Genomic DNA, 23,261 nt, shown 5'->3' with positions numbered 1-23,261 from the left:
ATTTCATGCATATAAAGTAATATCATAGTAATCTAGGTTGAATGCAGTATTAAGTTGTGCTCGTGATGCCCTCATGAGCATCAAAGATGGTCAGTCAACCATCAAATAAAAATTGCATCTTTTAGTAAATGTAGTTAGGATGTGGTTCACTTCTGTAATTTTCATCTTTCGATGGATTTCCTGTATGAAAAATCAAACCTCCTCCTTGTTATGTCCTCTTTTCTTCCTAACTCACATTCATAGCTCATATGTAAGCTTGGGAAGGAGAGTCTCTGTACAGTTAATCATTCTGATTACACTGAATGAACAGTGCTGCTGTGGAGTACTTACATTTAATTACAGCATATCTGCAAAAATAGCATTTAGAGCCTTTGTTCTTTTAGATTCTTAGTTAAATGAGTTGGGCACAAGTATGTGAAGTCTCACAAATTGGTAACTTCTTACCATGGTTGCTATCTGATCTTTTATCTAAAATGTAATTAAAATACCATAGTCTACCTAAGCTGCCCTAATATACTAAAAGGAAGAGAAGCAGTAGCTTTAGACTATAGTATCTTAGTTTCATACACCTACCTTGCTAATTCATACCCTCTTACTTAACTGGCTTTAAAAAATACTTCAACTTATGCCTTTTGTTAACATACAACCCTTCAAAATGAGAATGAAAAGTTTAATGGCCTAAATACAGCACAGTCCCATTTGAAAAGCCTGATTTATCTTCTGTGGTTCTTTTTTTATACTAGTATTTCCTTGTTATGCCCTTGATATTTTATAGCTGTCCTTTTTAAGCACTGAAGCAATTAGTTTTGAGAAGGCTGATTCTTCAGGGTCCAGTGCTTTCCTGCCTTTCATTTGCTGAAGCCGTACATTTTAATGAAGTTGTTTCATCTGTGTTGCCAAACACTAGAATTTCGCTTCTTCAATTCTAATTATCTCTGCTGGCAAATGCTATGTTTTATTAAAGCTGTCAAGTGCACTGTTCATTAAATATCCAGTCTGTGGTGCTGTGCACACAAATTAGATCAGCTTTGCTCCTTGATAGATTATGAAGAAGTTACGTATATTTTTTTACATTCTAAAATCTACTCTATCAGCAATCAGTGATGACTTAGGTAAGTAAAGCATACCTGTAGCTTCTTGAAGCCCAGTATCTTGTCACAGTTTGTCTGTGATACATACATTAAAACTCTAGTATTCCAGCTGAGTACACTTCTTATAAGATTATTTTATTCAGTAAGTGACTGTTTTGCTTTCACAATACACATTTCCATCTTGAATTCTAGTCTGTATGTATTTAGGGTAATGTAGGTTTTTGTTGCATCTACTTTAGTACAAGTAACAGCTTCAGTATCAGTCTTTCACTAGAGGGTTGTGTAATGTAATTGATCTTCACTAAAAGCAACGTTGCCTTCATTTTAACACGAGTAACCTGATAAATGCAAAAGATTGCTATCACAAACAATTACCAGCTTTTTTTTTATAATTGCATATTTCAAAGGGGAATTCTACTAGAAGATGTTTACTTCAAAAATATATGAAGCAGTAGCAAATATTTGCAATGAAAGTATGAGTCATCTCTTAATTTGGCACGTCTACAGTATTTTGTTTTTATTAACTTTGTATTTTCAATGTATGTGTTTGTAATAATCTTGCATAACAGCTAGTCATTGAATTATTGTTTTTGTTGCATTTATGAAAGGTATTGTATTCTGATTGTTCTTTTTGAGAGTTAAGAAGACACTGTGATGATAGATTAACAGGTGAACATGTTGGTCTTTCCAATAAATGTTTTTCTTACCCTTCAGCTATCTGTAAGCAATAACTTCAAATTTAGTTTTAGTATTATGACTTTATAGTATCTGTTTTCTATTTTCCAGCTTTATCTTCTGAAGAATGTGGTGTTTATGCTTTCCAACATAGCTTTTAAGTATATCTGGCTTTAAACGTTCATGGGGATATAGAAGTCATTAATGATGTGTCTGAGTGCTATGTAAAGTGAATAAAACTTCAGAGATCCTGGATATATTCTTTTAGTGTTTGGTAGGAAACTGCACTCTTCCTCATCATTTCTCATGATACAATTTGAAGAGCTCTAGTAGAAGCAGAAAATTCCTAGGGCCTTAAGTTGAATAGTAGGCTGGGAATGCTTATATATTTCTTCATCCTTTAATACACTACACCTTATCACATATGTTTCATGGCATTTATAGTAAATAATAGCATTTTATTTTAGTTTGGGAGTGCAGTAACAGAAATTAATTCCCTCAAAGCAAATGTCCGAGTCTCTGCCTGTAAAAAAAATCCTTCAATTGATAAATGTTTAAAGGAAAGCATTTGTTTTTCATATAGTATGGCCCTTTATACCATTGTAACAGTACTTTCTGAAGAGGCACTTGAATACACACTTTATAGTATCCTAAATTTCATCAGACTGGGAAAAAAAGAAAACTGAGGAAATTCTTGCTTAAACATTTCTTACAGCCACAGGCAGGGATTTGAGTAGCATGGCTTTTCCTAAATGCAGTGCTGTTGCTTAGTCCTGACCCAATGTAGGAAGTGACTTATAAAACCAGAGATATCACTCTGAATGTCATTTGTTAGTTGACTTGGTGTGAATTCTTAGAAGAGTAGTAAAATGTGTTACTTGTGATTGCTGATGGCTGGCAGTCAGTCAGGCTAATTCTGCAGAAGCTATGGCACTTAGATGATCAATAAAATTTTTCCAAAGAATAAATTGCTGCTGTTTTCAAGAATATATTGGAGACAGAAGATCATAAATACCTGAGCAGAGAACTGCAGAAAATAAACTGTTCCTGGCCACTGGCATTCATCTTCTAAAGAAACTTTCAGGGAGGAGGTTTGTTCAACTGTATTCAAGGACTGAAGTCACTTTTGGCATTAGAGGTACTTCACTGAACTTTAGACCAATAATCTTCTGTCTTGTTCAACTTCAAATTTGAGTTTTTTTTCAGAGCTACTTCAGGAAATGGCTCAGAAGATACAGCATGTTCTGTGGCAGTGAAGTAGTCAAGCAATGTCAGTATATTGAGAGATTTGATAGGAAACCTGGAAGTGAAGATTCATGTGAAAAAACTGCAATATGTGAAATAGGACTTTTTATTAATATTATTTTCACTTCGGATGTATGCTTCTATTAGGATTTTAGTCTGAAAAAATTGGATCCAATATTTCCTGAGCCTCCTGGGGAGATTTGAAATGCATTCAGGTTGATATTTATATCTAGACTCAGATTTGTAGAAACTTCTCCTATTTTGGGTATTTGGAAGCTATGTGAGTTACTACTGTGACTAGCGTGAGTAAATAAATGCTTTGTTCTCACTGCCTTATCCACTCCTTTCAAACTAAGTGTGCAGGTGTGTTAAGTCCAACAACAGCAAAAGAATCACAGAATTGTAGAATCTTTTGAGTTGGAAGAGACCCTTAAAGGCCATTCAGTCCAACGTCTCTACAGTGAACAGGGGCAGCTACAGCGAGATCAGGGTGCTCACAGGCCCATCCAGCCTGACCTTGATCTAGAAATAGACAACTGATGTGTGTATGGAATTAATTTTATGCTTATGAGAGTGTACAAACAGAGACAAAAGTAGACTGACTTATTATCGGTTATCAAGCTGAAACTGATAAGAGTAAAATTAATTCTATTAATAAAAGTAATGTTTGTTGTATAAAGGGAAATGTTCCTGGTTCTGAATATATAGAGATTAGAGACTGATGAGACTTGATAATATTTTAAAAAGTCCTAACATTTTACACCTAACTATGAATTCTTCTGATTAAAAGGAAAAAATTTTGGCCCAAGTTTTTTATACTTGGCTGCAAGAAGTTGATATTTTTAAGTGTTCTGGTATTTTAAACATTGAAACTCAAGGGATTGAGAGAGTAATGCTTTTGTGTTCCTACATTTTTGGAAGGAAGTAGTCTTTTACTAACCTTTCAGAATAAATACTAGGGTTGTTTTTTTTTTTTTTAATTACAGGAACACCAAGACAATATACTAGGGAATACAATGCAAACTGCAGTCGCCTTACTGAACAACGTGGTCGCCAACAAAAGCACAAATATGATGTTACTTTTTGCAGAAGGTATGTCTTCTTTACCTTTATAGTTATTCTACTTCATACGTGTCTCCTAGTCTGTCTTGTTTTCTGACACTGCGTGAGATTTTGGACCTGTGTATATTTGTCTTCTATAGTGGTTGTTTAATAATAACTTTGTAACTGGTTGGTACAACTCCTCACTTCATCTACCTCACTTAACACTTTTGGTGGAAAATTCAACTTTCAGAAAGCTGTTCCTATGAGAAGGTGTGGTTATAAAATAATTACTAACTGAAAGTTGCATTACATCCAATGAAAATTGGCTTTAGAAAGGAGTGGGCTAGAACATTGACCATAGCAATACAGAATGCAGGCATGGATTCTTCAAGTGCTTCATTTTCCCATTGTTAAAAACTGTGAAAAGTTGTTACATAGTAATTCTGGACATCTTCAAAAAACAGGCTACTGTTCCAGTCCAGCAGCGAGGACTGATGGGATGGAGATTAAACTAACTCTGCAGCCTTGTTAGAAAAACCATTTACATCTCATTTTCACTGTATTTTATTTTTTAAGTTACCTTTTATTTACAGCTTGGTTCTGGTTTACAAAATGAAAAGAAAGCTTCTGCTGTTGGAAGTCTGTGTGACTTTGCTCTTACTTGTGGTTAATGAGTAACTGAAAGCCAGCAATACAGATCTATAGATCTGTATTATGTATTATAGATCTGTAATGCCAATTGTACAAAATAAATTAAGGACTGATGCTACTGGTGTAGAATATACAGAATGCTCCAAAATGAAAGGGAAGGAATTTGGGTAGAAAGGCAAAAAAACAACTAAGTCTCTTCTGAAGCCAAGAATTGAGAGGAAACCTTTTAGAAGTCTCTAGAAAAAGACTGAGGAAGGCAGAGGGCAAGAGGTGGGATGTCACTTCCTTAGAGTTCAGCTTTTCTGTTGGTCATCAGGCCAGACAAGGAGCCAAACGGAAGTGTAATCAGTGAGTGGTTTATGTATTAACACTGATACTGCTGTGCAGATTTGAAGATTTGAACGTGCATTAGACACTCTTTTAAAAATAACAACTAAAAAAAGTCGATCGCACACCAGCATATAAATTTGTGAAGAACTCTGTGGTTGTGGTTTGTGTCTTTGATGTCATCATTACCTCAGCAGATGAAGCACTCATCTAGAAAGTAAGAGATCTGAGTTCCTGGTTCTTTTTGCTCTGAAGGGATTGAATGGGCAGTTCCAGCATTTGAGGGACTAGCAGGAACTTGGCATTGTAGCTAATAAAGTTTTCCTCCCCTCTATTTGAAACAGATCCACTCTGGATTTAGTTGTGTGAGAATCATATGCCAGAAGAAAAGGAAAATGTAAATGATTTAGAGGGATGGTTTGTAGGGTTATGGTTGTTTCTCAGCAAAGTGCTATCATCCTTGAAAACACTGAGAGTTTATAGGGGGTTAGATGTAAGTGTTGCTTTCCCTTATTTCACCTTTGCAGTATGTTGATTAACTCTTGTATGTATGAAGCTTTAGAAATTAAAAACTCTAAATACATGCTAAGTGTTGTAAGGAGCTCAGGTTAATGGGCAAGTCATGCCAAGCTTAGTTTTCAACAGTCTGGACACCAGCAATGAGGATTTCTTTCTAATTCTTTGTATGCCTTTCTTCAGCTGCCATGAAAGCAGTATTTTCTGCAGACATCTTTCAGAGATAACAATCACTGTTTCCTTTTGTGCCTTTTAATCTTTGGAGCTCTCTTTGACTCAAAGGATCAACATTAGGTGACAGGGATTTTTTTTTAAAGAATAGCAGCTTACTTGTTGAATTTTTCCTTCTCTCAGGAGTGGACAGTGTAGCATTAATTTATCTCTCCCCTGAACTATGTCCTTGTGTGATGGGTAATGTAATACATGTAATGATAACTGCCTGTAATGTCTAAAGGTGAAAAGGACAATAATATATGCAATAAGTTGCAAAGGGAATTTAAAATGGGTTCTGCTGTATTATCAGCTATTAAACATTTATTCTGTTAACATGAACAACAATTTCCACTTACTAATCAGAGGGGAATTATATGATTCAGTTTAATTACTGAGAATGGAAGTCAGTAAATAGACTAGGATTAATATATGGTCTCTTGTGAAAAATTGAGATGAGATGCTAAAAAACCAAGACAATACCAACCATTTTTAGTGTGATCTTCTAAGAATGTGAAACTTACCCCTTTCTGTTTGTCTACAGGTCTCTTTCTTTTCTCTCCTTTCCCATCTTTTGAAATCAGTGGACAATTTTATGCTACTTCAGGGTATACAACTTTTTGTGTTGGTTCTATAATATTCAACAGAAAGAAGAGAGATCCAAGTTAGTGCCATAGCTTGAGGGAAGGTAATAGTGTGGACTTATCTATTATCTGTTCCTGGCTAACCTGCAGCAAACAAAGCAATGCGATGCATGGCATGTGAAACAATGTTAATGTACTTGCACATTTGGAGAAAGAAAGAAGTTCCAATACCCCACATTCCTAAGTTAGAAAATCTAAAATATGTGAAGTTTGCAACCTGTTTTCTTGGGTCATACCTATGGAAACTAGGTTGTAAAAAAATACCAAGGATTTCATTGCATCCTCACTTTCTTGAGGTAAAATCTAAAGAAAGTGGCTGTGAGAAAGTGTCATTTTAATACAGTATTTTTCTTTTGTTGTGCTACAGTGTGATCACAGTGGAGCCAACTGCTGCAAGTTCATAACCTGGATTAGGCTTCCTACTGATAGGAAGTGAAACCTTCTCATTTCTGATTCTGTTTTCGTTAGAATCTATTAAATTAACTTATGAACTGTTAAACATGATCTTATATAATATCCCGTGGCCTGCTAATAGGGCTCTTGAGATCTATTAATACTGCTATATCCCCCCTAGCCTTTTTTTGCATTCGCTTTACAGTTTCTTTTCAGGATATTTGCAATCTTTTAAGTTTGTAACAACTGAATTCAACAGTGTGCTGTTGATCAGTGGCTAAGGAAGGGAGCTATGCCATGATGCTACAGGATCAGCAAGTGTGTGGAACTCATTCCTGCTACAGCGCATCCTTGTAGTTAGGTGACGTAGGGCAGAGCAGTGCCAAGCCTTTAGAAATAAGGAATGGGAGTCATCACTGGGAATGATGGCAAGTTATTGCTATGCAGATAAGCTGACATATGAGATGCAAATCTGTAGGAAATGAGATACTGTTAGTTCTACTAGTCGTGAAACAACCAGCTGTATATTACTTGTGCTTGTCATGTTAAAAGGGCTAATGCTGTCTGCTGACTACAAAATAAATACACAATTTTAGTTACTAGAATCATCAGCTCTTAAGGAGAGATATCATAGGAGTAGAAGGCACAGTAGAAGGCCATTTGTTTCTGTAATTGTTGGGGCTTCGTAATGAACAGTGATTTCAAACTTCTGGGGTCCTGCTTGCTGCCTGGGACATATTCAAAGTCAAGGAATTGATGATTCCAACTGTTGTATCAGTACCTTTGCTTATAAGTAGACTTTAGATGTGGTATTTTAGAATGTAGAAATGTTTCAAAGGCTTCAACTGCTTTATCCAGACCCAGCTTTTTTCACTATGTATAGAAGTAATTCCAAGTAATTTTGTCTTTCGGAAGGGTTCCCATTGTAACCCAAAGATTACCTAATAAATTGTTTGCACCCCAGTATTACTTACCAACGAGTTTATAGTTTTTAGGGCTTTTTGGAATCTCATTATATTCTGTAAGATGTTTATAAACGTGTTTTCATGATAGTCTTATAAGGACATTATGTGTGTGAGGAAGTTCAGCCTTAACAAGTTGAATTGAATGACTTTTTCCATGTTCTACTGCTGTGATTCTGCATTTGGCACCTGCCCTGAAACAACCATCACTAGCAAAGTAAGCAGAGAACTTCGGATGTTTGAAAACATTTTTTATTATATAGTACAGAGTATTACAAAGAATACAAATAATAGTATAAAAATAGTACAAAAGAACAAAAAATAGTACAACGAATAAACTTTATTCCTTATGTATTAATGCTATTGAATCTCAGGAATGAAAGTAAAAATGAAACTGTACATTTTGACACCTAGAACAATAAAACATATTTAGAACACACTTAAAACAGGGACAATTATTTAAAAAAATCTACAATTAAACTTCGTATTCAGATCATCATAATTCATTTCCTCCTCATGAAAGAAAGAGATCAGCTTTCATGGGTGAAGTATCCTTTAAGAATTTGTGGTTCACTGCTTTGACTTCTAGTCAAATGTCAGGAGATTGATTAGATTTCCAGTGTCTTTGTGTGTTGTATTGTTCAAGACTGTTAAATGTTGCACATCCAAAAAGTAGCACTTGCGAGACCAGCATCTAAGTTCTCTTTTTTGTTGAAGAGGAAACAAACACAAATCTTTAACTTAATGACAGTTAAATAACAATGAATTCTGAGCTCTCTAGGTAGACCCCAAAGTTTTCGAACTAGATCGTTAGAGGATATTTGATTGCCCAAGGAGGCTGTGGATGCCCCATCCCTGGATGCATTCAGGGCCAGGCTGGATGTGGCTCTGGGCAGCCTGGTCCGGTGGTTGGTGACCCTGCATATAGCAGGGAGGTTGAAACTATGTGATCATTATGGTCCCTTTCGACCCAAGCCATTCTATGATTCTGTGACTATGATTCTCCCTGCCATGCTCATCTGTGCAACAGTAGTTTGAACTACTGTGAAGCACCAAGAAAGTTTTGGCATGATGTTGTGTGCAGTTTTGATTTTAGGAATATAGGTGAATTGTTGGAGTGGCTGGCTTCAAAGTTTCAGCATTTCCTTCCAAGATGGGAGTTTGTCTCAATGGACTCTAAGACCATGGTCAAAGAAAGGATTGTGATATTTACTCTTACGTTGGAACTCTGCTTACAAAGGAATGGTGAATTACAGAAACCTATAAACTGCATTACTTAAATCTGCTCTTAAAACAAACAAGCGGACTTATTCTGTGTAGAAAACAAACAAAGATTTACACTAGTTCTGAAGCCATTTGCTCATCTTCCCTGCCTTGCAAAGACCGAATCCCTGCCTGTAGATACAGGAGTATTCAGTGAGAATACTGCCTTTTCAATGTAGTAGGTAAAAAATGATCAGATTATTTTTACTGTACTGTTTTTATGCTAAATAAACTTGACTGTGTGGATTATTTTGAGTTTTTTTAGCCATTAGCAGTGCTTCAACTAAAAGTACAAGTCCTTATTGTCAGGAGTCTTTGTTATGATTCATTTCTAGTAAGCAGAAGTTTCCTGAAGAAGTTGTGCAACTTGCAATATAGGAATTTTTGTTCACTGAAGATAGAATTTTTTTTTTTTTTTTTCATGAAAGTACTTTTTTGCTTGCTTATTGCACGGTGCCTTGTGTAAATACATAGGTCAGATCATTCAATCATTCAAGGAGACATTCGAGGCCAGGCAGGACCAGGTTGTGAGCACCTGATGTGGCTGTGGATGTCCCTGTTCACTGCAGGGGAGTTGGACTGGATGATCTGTAAGGGTTCCTTCCAACTCGGAGGATTCTATGATTCTATGATTATCTTCAAGATACTGTGATTCTAGATGGAAAGAGGCACGGAGAAAAAGTTAGCAAAATCAATGAGAGTAAGAACACAAAAATGGCTTTTCTGTATTTAATCAGCATCTAGGAAAAAACTGTTCTCACTTCAAAAAATATGTGTAAGAAATGAATTTTAAGTACAAAAAACAAATGTGAATAGACTGTATTACCCTGTTGGAGTAGTTGTAGATATTGCTACCAACAGGAAAGTGCTGCAGCTGGGAGCTACGCGCAGCTCACAGCCCCTGCCATGCTGGATGTAAGCCTTACACAGCTCTCTGCCAGCACTGCAGTTACTAGTTCATCTCTTGAGCAGAGACAGGACTATGAACATCAAAAGGTAATAGTCGTGTGTCATTACATTTGTTTGAGTTATGAGAATCTGTAGTGGTTGAGCCTGAAGAAGTCTATTCTGTTATGAAATTCAGAATGTTTTTAACAGTGTCGACATGCTTTTCTGACCCTAAATGACAGTCAGTCAGGTGCAAATGTATAACACCACATTGTTAAACTTAGAAGTTTGGTGTCATAACAGATAACTGGAAATCGTGTCAAAATAGCATGGTAGTAGCAGGGTCTTTGAGGGAAAAAATAGTCTGTGTCTTCCTGTGATATTCACCAATACAGCCGTTTGAAAAGGGTGAAAATAGCAACTGTAATCGCTGTGAGAAGCAGTTATGCCATTGAAGCAGAACCAAGCCTGTTGTTGAGAGCCGTACCCACAACGCACAAAATGTCACAGCACGCTTGCTGAGACATCAAAGGATAAAATAAGTTAATAGAAGTTCAGCAGGTTGTTGCTGGTGCTTCACTGTAAAAGACGACTGACCCCCTCTCTGTGCTGGTATTGTCCTCACAGTCAGCCACAACAGACCATCCTGCAGCATGGCTGGCTGAAACTGCCTGGAGTGCCTCATGGAAAGGCCTAGTAGCAAAAAGGTATTCAAAATGTTCTAAATCCGTGGTTTTTGAGTCTGAGACACATGGAGAAATTTAATAACACAGCTGATCAGCTTAGTTTATTGGTGGGAAGTTAGTTCAATAAATACAGCAATTTCAACACTTCAGCTATCTATATACATGACAGCCAGCTGTCATAGAAATTTCTCATACCTCTCAGATTCCTCGACAAAATAAGGCATAAGTGATTACAGGGACTGGTAATATGGAAACAAAAAACTATTCTGGAAAGTGATTTTTTTGAATGTTTAAATGTCATCGATTTTGCATCTGAGGATGTGGATATCCAGAGGCTCCCTGTTGAAAATCTCTGTATTGGAAGAAAAAAAAAAAAAAAGACTTTAAAGCCTGAGTGCTTTTTCACCTGCTTAGACATACAAATGATGGCTTTTCCTCTCCCCTAGAGGTTATCATCTTTGCATTCATTCCAGGTGCTACTTTTCCTGCTGTCTGATTTAGGCAGTATCATTAGGCATTCATGTCAGTACTCCCATGAAGTGCAACTCAAATCATATATTAGGACAAGTGGATTTGATCAGTTTGAGACAATGAGAAGCTACTTAGAAGTGTAGCTGTTATATTAGCTACAAGTTTAATATTGATGACAAAAAAGTTGTTACAGATAATAAATGAAAATCTAATTATGTTGGTGTCCCTGTGTAGCTTTACAGATATAAATATTAAGCTAAAAGATGGTTTTAAGATATGAAATTATGTATGTAGCCATGTATTTGAAAAAAGAGCCTGCTCGAATAAAGTCACTATACCATAGATTGTAGAGATATCATTTATTTTCTGTTATACCGTTCATATTGTTTTATTGTCCCAGTATGAAAGCACTGAATCATTGCCAATTCGAGGTAAGTGTGAAGTTGGAAAGCTAGAAAGTACTGTACACAAAATTAAACTGCATCAATCTTTACTCTGTCACGGGATAATGGTCATCTTCAGATGCGGTTATTTGATCCTACTGAAATAAGTTCTTTTTTCAATTGCTATAAAAGAAGCACCGTTTGAGGCAGGATCTATCTATGCAGTGCACAGATGGTCTTTGAATTGTGTGTGATGCAATCGACACACCTGAGGAACAGAATGCCATCCAGAGGGACCTAGACTGGCTGGGGGAGTGCACCCAGGAGAACTTCATGAGCAACGTACCCAAATGCAAGGTCTGGCACCTGGGTTGTAGCAACCCCACTGTCAGTACAAACTGGGACATGTAAGGATGGAGCATAGCCCTTCCAAAAAGGACCTGGGGGTACTGGTGGATGACTGGACATGAGCCAGCAGTGTGCCCTCACAGCCTAGGAAGCCAACTGTATCCTGGGCTGCAGCAACAGAAGCATGGCCAGCAGGGCGAGGGAGGTGATCCTGCCCCTCTGCTCTGTGCTGGTGAGGCCTCACCTGGAGTACTGCATCCAGATGTGGAGTCCTCAGTACAGGAGAGACGTGGACCTGTTGGAGCACATCCAGAGGGCCACAAAAATGATCCTCTCCTGTGAGGACAGGCTAAGAGAGAGCTGGGGCTGTTCAGCTTGGAGAAGTGAAGGTTCTGGGAGACCTGAGAGCGGCCTTTCAGTATCTAAAGGAGAGAGAGAACTATAAGAAAGAAGGGACAGACTCTTTAGTGTGGTCTGTAGTGACAGGACAAGGGGAAATGGTTTCAAACTAAAAGATGGGAGATTTAGACTGGATAGAAGGGAAAAGTTTTTTACAATAAGGGTGGTGAGGCAGTGGAGGAGGTTGCCCAAAGAGGTGCTGGATGCCCCATCCCTGGAGACATTCAAGGTCAGACTGGACAGGGCCCTGAGCATCTTCATGTAGCTGTAGGTGTCCCTGTGTGTTGCAGGCGTCTTGGACTAGATGACCTTCAAGGGTCCCTTCCAGCTAAGGTGATTATTTGATTCTATGATTCTATGAATTCTTTCTCACTGATTTGAAGAATATTTTGTTTTATTGTTTTGATTTAGATGCTTTCAGTAGCTGTAGTAGCTGCAAACAGCTGTTTTCCTCATCTAAGTTATTCACATGAAAGTTACGAGCTAAACAAATGCGTTGATCTCACAAAGTGATCTGTTTAAATCAGTTGTGGTCAACTAAACTTTGAAATAATTTTCTCTTTAAAGCAGAAAGAATACTATAACTTAATGGAAAGTGAAAAATCAAGTTTTCTTTTGAAGTAGAGTACTTTGGTTGGAAGGGACCTACAAAGATCCATCAGGTTTAAATGCCTGACCACCTAAGAACTAACCAGCAGTTAAGGCATGTTGAGGGCATTGTCCAAATGCCTCTTGAACTCTGATAGGCATGGGGCACCAGCCATCTCTCTAGGAAGCTCGCTCCAGTGTATGACCACTCTCATGGTACAGAAATGTTTCCTAACTCCCAGTCTCCCAGCAGGGCTTTTTGCCATTCCCACACATCCCAACATCGGTTCCCAAGATCAGATCCTGGCAACCTCCCTGTGCTTCCCCTCCTCATAGAGTTGGAGAGAGAGCTGTGTGTTTTTAAGGCCTTTTGAAAATCTGAACTTGTACAAAAATATGAAGTAGTAGTCCTTACTACTAAAATCTTTACATTCTTGTTTTTCCCCCTAAGTAGTTTGTTTCAAATTTTACCTGAAAGAGGTCCTAACTCAATAAATATTGTGGAGATGGTTTCGGATTTTTTTTTTTCATTTTGTTTAAAAAAAAAAAAGAGTTAAAGGTTTCCGTAAGTGTTTTCACATTCTTAGAAGATTTTGCATTAGGTAACTGTTCTGTTTTGTTTTTGTTTAAGGAAAAGTAATACATAGAATCATAGAGTCACCAAGGTTGGAAAAGACCTTCGAGATCATTTAGAAACCATCTACCTATAACCTTTATTTCCCACTAAACCACATCCCTCAGTACAACATCTAAACATTTCTTGAACACCTCCAGGGTTGGTGACTCAACCACCTCCCTGGGCAGCCCATTCCAGTGCCTGACCACTCTTTCAGAGAAGAAATTTTTTCTAATGTCCAACCTGAATCTCCCCTGGCACACCTTGAGACCATTCCCTTTAGTCCTATCACTAGTTGAGCGATGGTACCCTTTGAATTTTTATTAAGAATAGGGGAAGAAAATAAATCTCTTTGTAAGGGATCGAGTTATTTTTTGGTCTTTCAGTCTTTTAGGTTGTAAGAACTGGGATTTTTTTTTTTCATTACCATCCAACTTTTGAAAAGCTAAGGAAACATAAAGATGGAAACTTCTTGTTCACTGGCATCCATTTAGTTTCATTTTGTCTTCTCTATCCTGAAGGCCATTCTTTTTTTGTTTAACACATTACAGGTTGCTTACTCAAACCACTCACCCCTGTTCCTGTGAAACTTGGCAAAAATACTGTATAGTGTTGTTAATGGATTTATCAACATTTACATACATGTTTTTGCTGAATAGACTACCTGCTCCTCTCCATACAGAGGCAAATACTGAATATTTTGATCCCATCATCCAACCCAGAATGACAGGAATTGTAGGTTGATGCCATTATTCTTCCTATAAGAATATCTCTCTTGGACCATTACTTACTGTGTATTTTCATCAGAACTTACACTGAATGTGGTTAAGAAAGCATATGGTTCAGACAGCAACACAAGATGAATTTAGAGACAGTATTTTGTCTACACTGTAAGTCATAGGCAAGATAAGGAAAAAGCAGATAAAGTGTCCAAAAGAATAGATTATTAAGGCAGGTTTAGAGGCTTTGACAGAAGATTTGGAAAGAACAGTGTTCCTTACAAGATTTTGCCTGCCTGAGAGATGGGTCAGACAATTGCTTCAGACTAATCTGTGTTTTACAGGACTAGCCTGGATGCAGCCAGATTCTTGAACTCGACCCAGCCCCTGCAGGAAAATCTGTGTTAATGGAGGGTGTGCATGTGGTCATGTTTATGACATAATCACAGTAACACATCCAGAAGGCAGCATCTGATGACCTTGTTTAGCCCGTCAGCTAGCCCATGTGTTGGGATCAAAAACTTAATAATATACATCTCTCTTTTCTGGTGTCTATTTCCTGCAGCTTTCTCAGTTTTTGCATAATTCACTGACAGTCCAGTTTCACAGATACGAATTCCTCCACTCTTCTTTCCAGAGCTGCTTTTGTTTGGCATGGATCCAGACTCAATAGATCCAGTATTCACTGTTTGTAGCCTACTTGCAAAGTCCCCATTTGGGGTCAAGTAACTGTGCTGATGGAAAGGCTCCATTGGTCTAGACTTAGTAAGTATTGGAGATAGTATGGGGTTGTAGTGGTAAGTATTGGAGAAGGCACTTTTTGTGCCATCAGAAATGACAGTATGATTACAGTACGATGGGTTTGAGCTCAAAGATCCTATGGTAAAGTTGAACATTGCAGTTATGTCAAAGCAGAGCAGGTATCCATGCAAAGAGAAAAAGACATAAACCTGAACCACTTAATAAAAAGAGTAGTGACATGAAGAGTAGTGAGATGAAGAATCTGGTTAGATATTAGAAAGCTAATTGGATATGGCCTGAGTGGTATGGCCAGATGACAGCAAATCTGAGGAAAATCTGCTGGTGAAAGTTTTCCTAGCACTTCAGAAAACAGCAGAGCTAGCAGAGTAAGCTTGAGGCAAGAGCATTTGTTCTGATCACAGTCACAAAACCAGATTTACTATCATGAGACATCCTGAATTCTGTTTAGGCTCTTTGATCATGTAAGTGTAAACACACCGAAGCCACCTTGGACAGTTGCAGTTGCCTGTTGTCAGCGTTCAGTTTTGTTCTGAAGTTAAGTGATAAATAATGCAGGACATTACAGGAAACTGTGGCATAGTTTCAGTTTTGTTGCGATAAGCAGCAGTAAGTGGCACTCAGTGGATTCTCTCCCCTTTGCTCTTGTCCTTTGGTCTAGTGGTAACAATGGCAAAAGGCTGGCACTTGAGAATCCAAGTAAAATCCAAGTATTTGTACTCTGTACATTTTCATCCTGCGGAAAAGTCAAGTAAATAGACCGAGAAGAGTAGGAATAAATATTTAATATCTCACAGAGCATGACTTTTCAGTAGGGAAATATGTAGTTTTTACACTTTGCCACAGATACGTGGAAATATTTGTCAACTGTGTGTTATTTCTGCAATTTAAAACTGTTTGAAGACTTGAGAGAATGTTGTGAAGCCCCAGCTCATTGGTCCTTATCGCTTTCAGTCCAGGGAGTTTGAGAGGCCGATAGCTGGAGCAATTAGCACTGGTAATGTCGTTCAAAGCTGCTGAGTGCTGTCAGCTTGTGACAACAGTTCAGTGCTCTATCGGTATTCTGAGGCTGTTTCTATCTGGCCTGTACAGGTTTTGTCAGAAAGACAGCTCTAAAAGTTTTAAAGTGGTCTCTCAAGGATTTTGGTAGAAGGGAAAGTTGATGCCAAAGCTGAGGTATGTTAAGATTCTTGAAGCAGATAAACAGGGTTTAATCGTATGTGACAGGAAGTCTATTATTAAAATAGCAATCTCTTTAGAAGAATTTCTAGTTCTAAATTAAGCCCAGGATACAAATTCCCCTTGAATTTTATCACACAGTAATTATTGCAGGCTTGATCTGTCTGGGCAGTAAATCAAAAGACTTCTGAATCTTTTCTGACTCAGAATCTTCCTGAATAAAAAGATTTCCTGATCTAAAAAGTAACAAAAAATGAAACCCCACAGATTTTAACCTAGTAAAGAATTTTTTTTTGGTCTCTTTTTGCCAATAATATGAGGATTTCATACCCTTTTTTTCTAAAAAGCATATGCTATATATAGATTGACAGCATGCAAGCAAAAATTCTTCCATGTAGCTGTGGAGCAACACTTAGTATGTCAGACAGACTCTAAAGGAGTTTTTAAAGACAATTGCCTCTTCTCTTAGAGAATAAGGTGCCTTGATAGACATTCTTGTTCATGATGCAGATATGAAAACACGCTGTTTGGAAAAACTCCTAAGCATCATTCAAGGTGTCTTTCAAAACTAAGAGATCTTTTTTCAGTTGTCAACTAGTAAGGTATGTAATGGAGTTTATAGGGATCAGATTTGAAGTCTGTGGAATGCTTTAGAATAACTTGTCCAGCTGGTGACCTGTTATGAGTGGTGTCCCCCAGGAGTCAGTACTGGGGCCCATCTTGTTTGATATCTTTACTGATGACTTAGATGAGGGGATTGAGTGCACCCTCAGTAAGTTTGCAGACGACAGCAAATTGGGAGGTGGTGTTAATCTGCCTGAGGGTAGGAAGGTCCTTCAGAGGGATCTGGATAGGCTGGATGGCTGGGCTGAGATGAATGGGATGAGGTTCAACAAGGCCAAGTGTCGGGTCCTGCACTTCGGCCACAACAACCCCATGCAGAGCCATAGGCTTGGGGATAAGTGGCTGGATGACTGTGAAGAGGAAAGGGACCTGGGGGTGTTGGTTGATGCTGAGCTGAACAGGTGGCCAAGAGGAGGTCCAGTGACATACTGTCCTGCATTAGAAATAGTTTGGCCAGCAGGAGCAGGGAGGTGATCATCCCCCTGTACTCAGCACTGGCGAGGCTGCAACTCGAGTATTGTGTTCAGTTTTGGGCCCATCACTACAGGAAGGACGTAAAGGCACGGCAGTGTGTCCAGAGAAGGGCAATGAAACTGGTGAGGGATCTGGAGCACAAGTCTTATGAGGAGCAGCTTAGGGAGCTGAAATTGTTTAATCTGGAGAAGAGGAGGTTCAGGGGGAACCTTATCAAACTCTACAATTTCCTGAAGGGAGGTTGTGATGAGAAGGGGTTTGGCCTCTTCTCCCACGCAACAAACAGGACACGAAGAAATGGCTGCAAGTTGTGCCAGGGGAGATTTGGGTTAGATATAAGGAAAAACTTTTTCTCTCAATGAGTGGTCAGGCACTGGAATGGCCTTCCAGTGAGGTGGAGGAGTTACCATCCCTGGTGGTGTTCAAGGGGCGTCTGGATGAGGAGCTACGAGATATAGTTTAGTAGCTTAGTGGGTAGTAATGGTGATAGGAGGACAGTTGGACTAGATAATCTTGTAGGACCTTTGCAATCTTATGATTCTGTAACTTGGCTTTATTAAATGGTATGCTATCTGTAACTTATATCTGATATACGCGGAAAAAAAGGTACAAATTTCATTAACATCAATGATATTGGGTCTAGATAATGAAATTTTATCTATAGACTTTTCTTGGTTTTGTTTTTTTTTGTACTTTTCTTTTTCTTATGATGGAAGATTGTGCTTGTAAGCACTGACATACTGAAAAACTGTATCAACAAATCTTCTAAATCTGTATGAACAGAATACAAGCTACGTGTCTAATATATGCACAGTTGAGGACAGAAAGAGTTTAAATGTGTTTCCTGTAAGTCACTGTGTTATGTCCACCTCCATTCCTTCCTGGATCTTCCAACTGGAAGGGTCATTTGAGTGTGAATTTGCTTCAGGCTGAATGAGATAGATTAATGTAGGCTGCCCATCCAAACAAAAGAAACTAACACTATTTGCCAAGGAGACTAGGAAGACTCCTCAGGCACTCACACACTTGCAGGGGAGTAACCTCCAACAATTGCTCACTAGCAAACATCTGGGAAGAACTAATATTTGCAGTCAACAAAGCTGTTTACGAAATAAACGTCTTATCAGGCAGCCTTACTTTTGTGTTCTGCTGTATTGCCGCTTATCTCTTGGGATGGCAGCACTTGATTTTACATGCATCAAGGGCTTTTTGCTTCCCAGTTAAAAAAAAAGCATTCTACTTTTGATGCACATAACATACGCATTAATGGCAGGGCTGGCAGCACATCTTATGGCTCTGCTGGATACTAAATTTCATCTCTGGAGAGCAAAAGTTTAATTTCAATAAATAATTTAAAAATAAATGTTTCTTTTATATCCAGTCCAACAAGGCTCATTCTTTCTAATATGAGCCTTACAATCCTGTATGTGCATTTTCAGTGGGTCCTACCTTTTCATTATGTTATTCACTTCTCTTTTTGTAGTAATCGACCAATTATTCTCAGCTATTACAGAATGTAAGAAGCAGACAGTATTTCTAGAGACTGTGATGCTGAGTGTGGTATCCTAACAAATCAAGCCTGACTGCAGAAATGAGGCACTATTAATGTCCTGTCAACACTCGGCATAGACCCCCCTGAATGTCATTACAGTCCACAGTTATGCAGTATTCTCTCATATCAATTTTGGATATATATTTTTTTCTGATCATACCAAAAAGCATTTGGATGTTCTTGTAATTATTTTGGAAAGTACATTACTTTCTGATTCTTCATGCACCCTGCTGAACCACTGTGTGTTCACATTCAATGAGTTATACTCCTGGAATGAGGACTGTCTCAGAAACCTCAAAACCAAAATTCCCTGCCTTCAAAACTTTGATGTTATATTATCCATGTGTGCTGTCAACTCGATTGCAGAAACATTGGCTATCTCTTCTGACTTGATTATCATATGGTTGAGTCAGTCTGACACTAAAAGTTGAAGTCTGTTGAAATTTTGCTAAAGAAAGCTTAATGAAATTCTAAGATAGGAAAACTCCTATCTTTTCATTTTTTAAAAACATAGCAAATTTGGAATTCCCAAAGGATCAGTTATTATGCTTTCAGAAATTCTCCTTTTCTTTGTACATTGTTCTAACCACATCTTTCATATAGAACAAAGAAGTCTCACCTACTTGGTATATTTTTATGTTTTACAGCTTTTTTACTGACCACTCAAGCATATTCAGCAGTATGTGATTTCATTATTCCTAGATTTTTCAAGTTGAGTTATTACTATCTTTTTTTATACTTAGGCACATTTTTAAAGAGAGAATCAAATTGTTTGCTATCTCTAGATAGTTGTGCTAAATACGTGTTAGTTACATAGGCTAAATTTTAGAAGAAAGTAAATTTCTGTGCTGGGAAGATTCTCTTTTGCTTAGAGGAATTTGGCATGGTTCCCTCAGGAGTCATCAATTGTGCATTTTTACTTTGCTAGTGAAAGATGCTGCTTCTAAGCTGCTGTCTAACACTAACTGCCAAACATCACCAGTCCTGGAAAAGTGTAATAGAGCCATGTTGTGTCTTCTCCCTTGATTCAAAGCAGAAAAATCCTACCTCTGGGAATGTCAGGTGTGCATTTCTCTTAGACATCCCCACATTCGGGATAATAAGTAGTTCCTTGTCTGCTTTCAGCCTCATTGTATTAAAGCTCATGACTGGCTTTTCTTCCCCAGTTATTATAATCCTTATTATATCTGTTTTGCTGCACTGACTGATATTGCCTGGCATCGTATTCCATGCCCTACCTGCCATGTGAGCAGAGAAGGTTGAGCTCTGGACTTCCTTGGCCACTGTGATGTGACCACTTACAGTGCAACTTTTGTTCCTCAAATTTAGTGATTTGTTAAAATTCATTCACAAAATTCATTCATACTGTCTCAGCATTAGGAACACATGCAATATTTTTTTCTTTAGATGCTACTTATTTTTAAGATCAGAATAGAAAATAATTTTCAGGGCAGCAGTCATGCAATTAATATGTTCAGCTGCTTTGACTTCTTTCCACTGGATATGGTGTTCATCACTCACCAAATCTTGAAATCACAGGTGACCTAATTTTGCATCCTCATTTATTCTTCCCTCAACAGTACTACAATACTAATTCAGATAGTCTATAAGACAGAAGTGACAGTGATGAATAATAAACAAAAATAGTCAGCCTCCTGAAAAATGTCTTTTCTCTAAAAATAGGTGTTTCGTGTTTTCAGTTTTTCAAAACAAAACACTTTGAGTACCCAGGTTGTGATGCAAAGAATGCAAATGAAGTCCAAGTTTCTATTGGTAAATGAGATTTTGTGAAGAGTCTTTATGACATAATGGATTATCGTAAGGACTCAGGTACTGAGAAGCTCTTTCCTATACAAAGGAACCTATCAGTCGTGTTTCTTCTTAGCAATAGCTTTTAGTTTTATAATTACTAGTAAAAAGATTAAGAAATGTTTTCTAGTTGGTCCAGCAGTGCAGTTTCAAGTTCCCAATAAGAAAATTGTAGTGAATTTATATTCCATAAGATCCCCGGGGAGTCGGTTGTGTAGGTGTGATACAAATGGAAAAAACAGCTCTCTGAAGAGCAACGTGAAGAAAGGAACAAAGAAAAACCTTTCTGCCAGGCTGAGGGCTTTGCTGCTGGCTCCATGGTGGCATTGTTAGAAGGAAGTGCATCTGCTCGAACATTTTCTTCAGCTAGAAGCAGACGGGTTTGTTGAATGCTCTAATTGCTGGTAGGCATGAAAGGATTGCCTAGAAGATTGCTTCCGAGGCTGTCCTTTGATGTTTCATGTGATTTGGAAGTGAAGGTTTCTTTTCTTTATCAATCTTGCTAATAGTTGAGAATAAAACGTCTCCTCTCAGCTTTCATTCCAGAAGGTATCACGACACATTCGGTCCGATTAGTGGTAACATGGGCCAAAAGGCTCCTTTTATCTTTGGAAAAGATTTATAAAACACAAACACAGTCATCACAGACCGCATTAGTAAAATCCTATTAGGTGCACGTTCAGTTCATTGCAGAGGTCTCTTTGGGCAAGAAAAATACTTTGCTTTGAACACTGGGTTTCTCAAGTTCCGTAACACTGAAGCTAGGAATTTTTGGATGCCATCTTTTTACATCGGTTATGAATCTCAAATTGCAATTAGAACAGGTGGTGGTTTTTTTTTTTCAGTTCCAGCTATGGTAATTTACAAACATAATTCCAATACAAAATCCAACTTTTGTCGTATTTTTCAGCAAAATGTGAACTACACTGCGGTTTGGTGTTTTGGGGATCCTCCTGACTTTTACAAAATATAAGGCATGACTAATGAACTATAATTATAGCTACAAACAACACGACGGGATATTTTAATTGCTTTGTTTACAGGAACTTGCAATTTAGTAGGGTAAGAAAAAAAAGTGTGATTAATTAATAAACTTTACTTTGTTAATAAGAAATGCCCAGGTGAAAGAAATGATGACACATTTGTTTAACTCATGTAGGCTGACACTAAGACTTTTCTTTTGACAAAGTATTGCCAAGATACATTGAATTATTAGAATCCTTAAAAATATGTAGCATTTCTCATTAGAACAATATTCCTTGATTTGTTCCTTTAGCTCTCCAAAGTAGCACTGAATTCTATTTCAGATCCACCACTTTCAAGGTTCAGGGGTGCATAGTGTGTGTCTTTTGAGAAGCAATGCATAAAAAAAACCTGCATGCCTGTTTAATGTGAGTCAGAAATACATTAAATATATTGCATACGTCTTTTAAAGGTAAAAATTTTTCCAAGCATGTCATTATCACGGTGGCTGCTGTGTCTCACTGAGTGGCCCAGCCCAGCCCTGAGACATGGGGGGACAAAGTGCATTGCTGACAACTCATGTGACACTATGCTTAATTTGTGAGAAAATTGCATCAGTTTTCAAAGATGACAATTTGGAAAAACATTGTGTGCAGAAACATGCTGCCAAATTCAATGCTTGTCAAGGAACACTTCATAAAGATAAAATAGTGAAACTGAAAGTAGTCTTGTCATCTCAACAAAATATTTAAAAAAAAAAACTAATTAAAATGCAAATGGTCTCTGTTATAAAAGCTAGTTATGTGGTAGCAAAAAAACTCAAAACCATTTTCTGATGGTGAGTTTATAAAGCAGTGTATGAAAAGCGTAGCAGATGTGTGTCCTGATTAAAAAAATAAAATAATAAATTGATTTTTCTGCAATGTATGTCTCACCAGACTGTATTCAGGTGAACTGGAGAAATAGGAAAATCCATTAAAAAAAATTTCGAGAGTGAAGCTGCTAATTTCAAATTTTATGCTTCGGTGATAGATGAATATACTGATGCTACTGATACTAATCAACTTGCCATTTTCGTTAGAGATATTGATAATGAATATAATGTCACTGTGGAAATGGCTTAGTGCTATTGAAAGACTGAACTAAATCTATGATATATACAAAGCAGAAAAAAATACTTCAGAGCTATTTTCTTTAACCTCTGTCAACATGTCAGGTATATATTAAGACTGGAGGATAGCCAATGTCACTCTGGTCTTCAAAAAGGGCAAGAAGGAAGATCCGGATAATTATAGGCCTGTCAGCCTCACCTCTGTCCCTGGAAAGGTGATGGAACAGCTTGTGCTGGATACCATCTCCAGACAACTGGGAGAAAAGGAGGTTATCAGGAGTAGTCAGCATGGGTTCACCAAGGGGAGGTCGTGCTCGACCAACCTGGTGGCCTTCTATGATGCTGTCACATGCTGGGTGGATGGGGGAAGAGCGGTAGATGTAATCTACCTTGATTTTAGAAAGGCATTTGATACTGTCTCCCACGACAGCCTTATAACAAAGCTGAGGAAGTGTGGGATAGATGAGTGGACAGTGAGGTGGGTTAAGAACTGGCTGACTGGCAGAGCGCAGAGGGTCGTCGTTGGTGGTGCAGAGTCTGGCTGGAGACCTGTAACCAGTGGTGTCCCCCAGGGGTCTGTGCTGGGTCCGGTCTTGTTCAACATCTTCATCAGTGACCTTGATGGAGGGGATAGTGGCCACCCTCAGCAAGTTTGCTGATGATACGAAGTT

At 38.0% G+C, this 23,261-nt stretch overlaps 1 protein-coding gene across 3 annotated transcripts in view; it reads left to right on the top strand.

Moving 5' to 3' along the window:
- ULK4 (unc-51 like kinase 4) overlaps positions 1 to 23,261 on the top strand; it is a 220,426-nt gene that overhangs the window by 125,435 nt on the left and 71,730 nt on the right. For all 3 annotated transcript variants that reach the window (XM_010712967.3, XM_031553967.1, XM_019616587.2), the window contains exon 32: positions 3,998 to 4,103. In XM_010712967.3, the coding sequence (XP_010711269.2) occupies positions 3,998 to 4,103 (106 nt within the window). The remainder of the gene's footprint in view (positions 1 to 3,997; positions 4,104 to 23,261) is intronic.

This window comes from Meleagris gallopavo, chromosome 6 (genome assembly GCF_000146605.3).
Source record: "Meleagris gallopavo isolate NT-WF06-2002-E0010 breed Aviagen turkey brand Nicholas breeding stock chromosome 6, Turkey_5.1, whole genome shotgun sequence".
NCBI classification, from domain to species: Eukaryota; Metazoa; Chordata; class Aves; order Galliformes; family Phasianidae; genus Meleagris; species Meleagris gallopavo.
The sequence above is the reverse complement of the archived record's forward strand: the minus strand, read 5'-3'. Positions and strand labels throughout refer to the sequence as shown.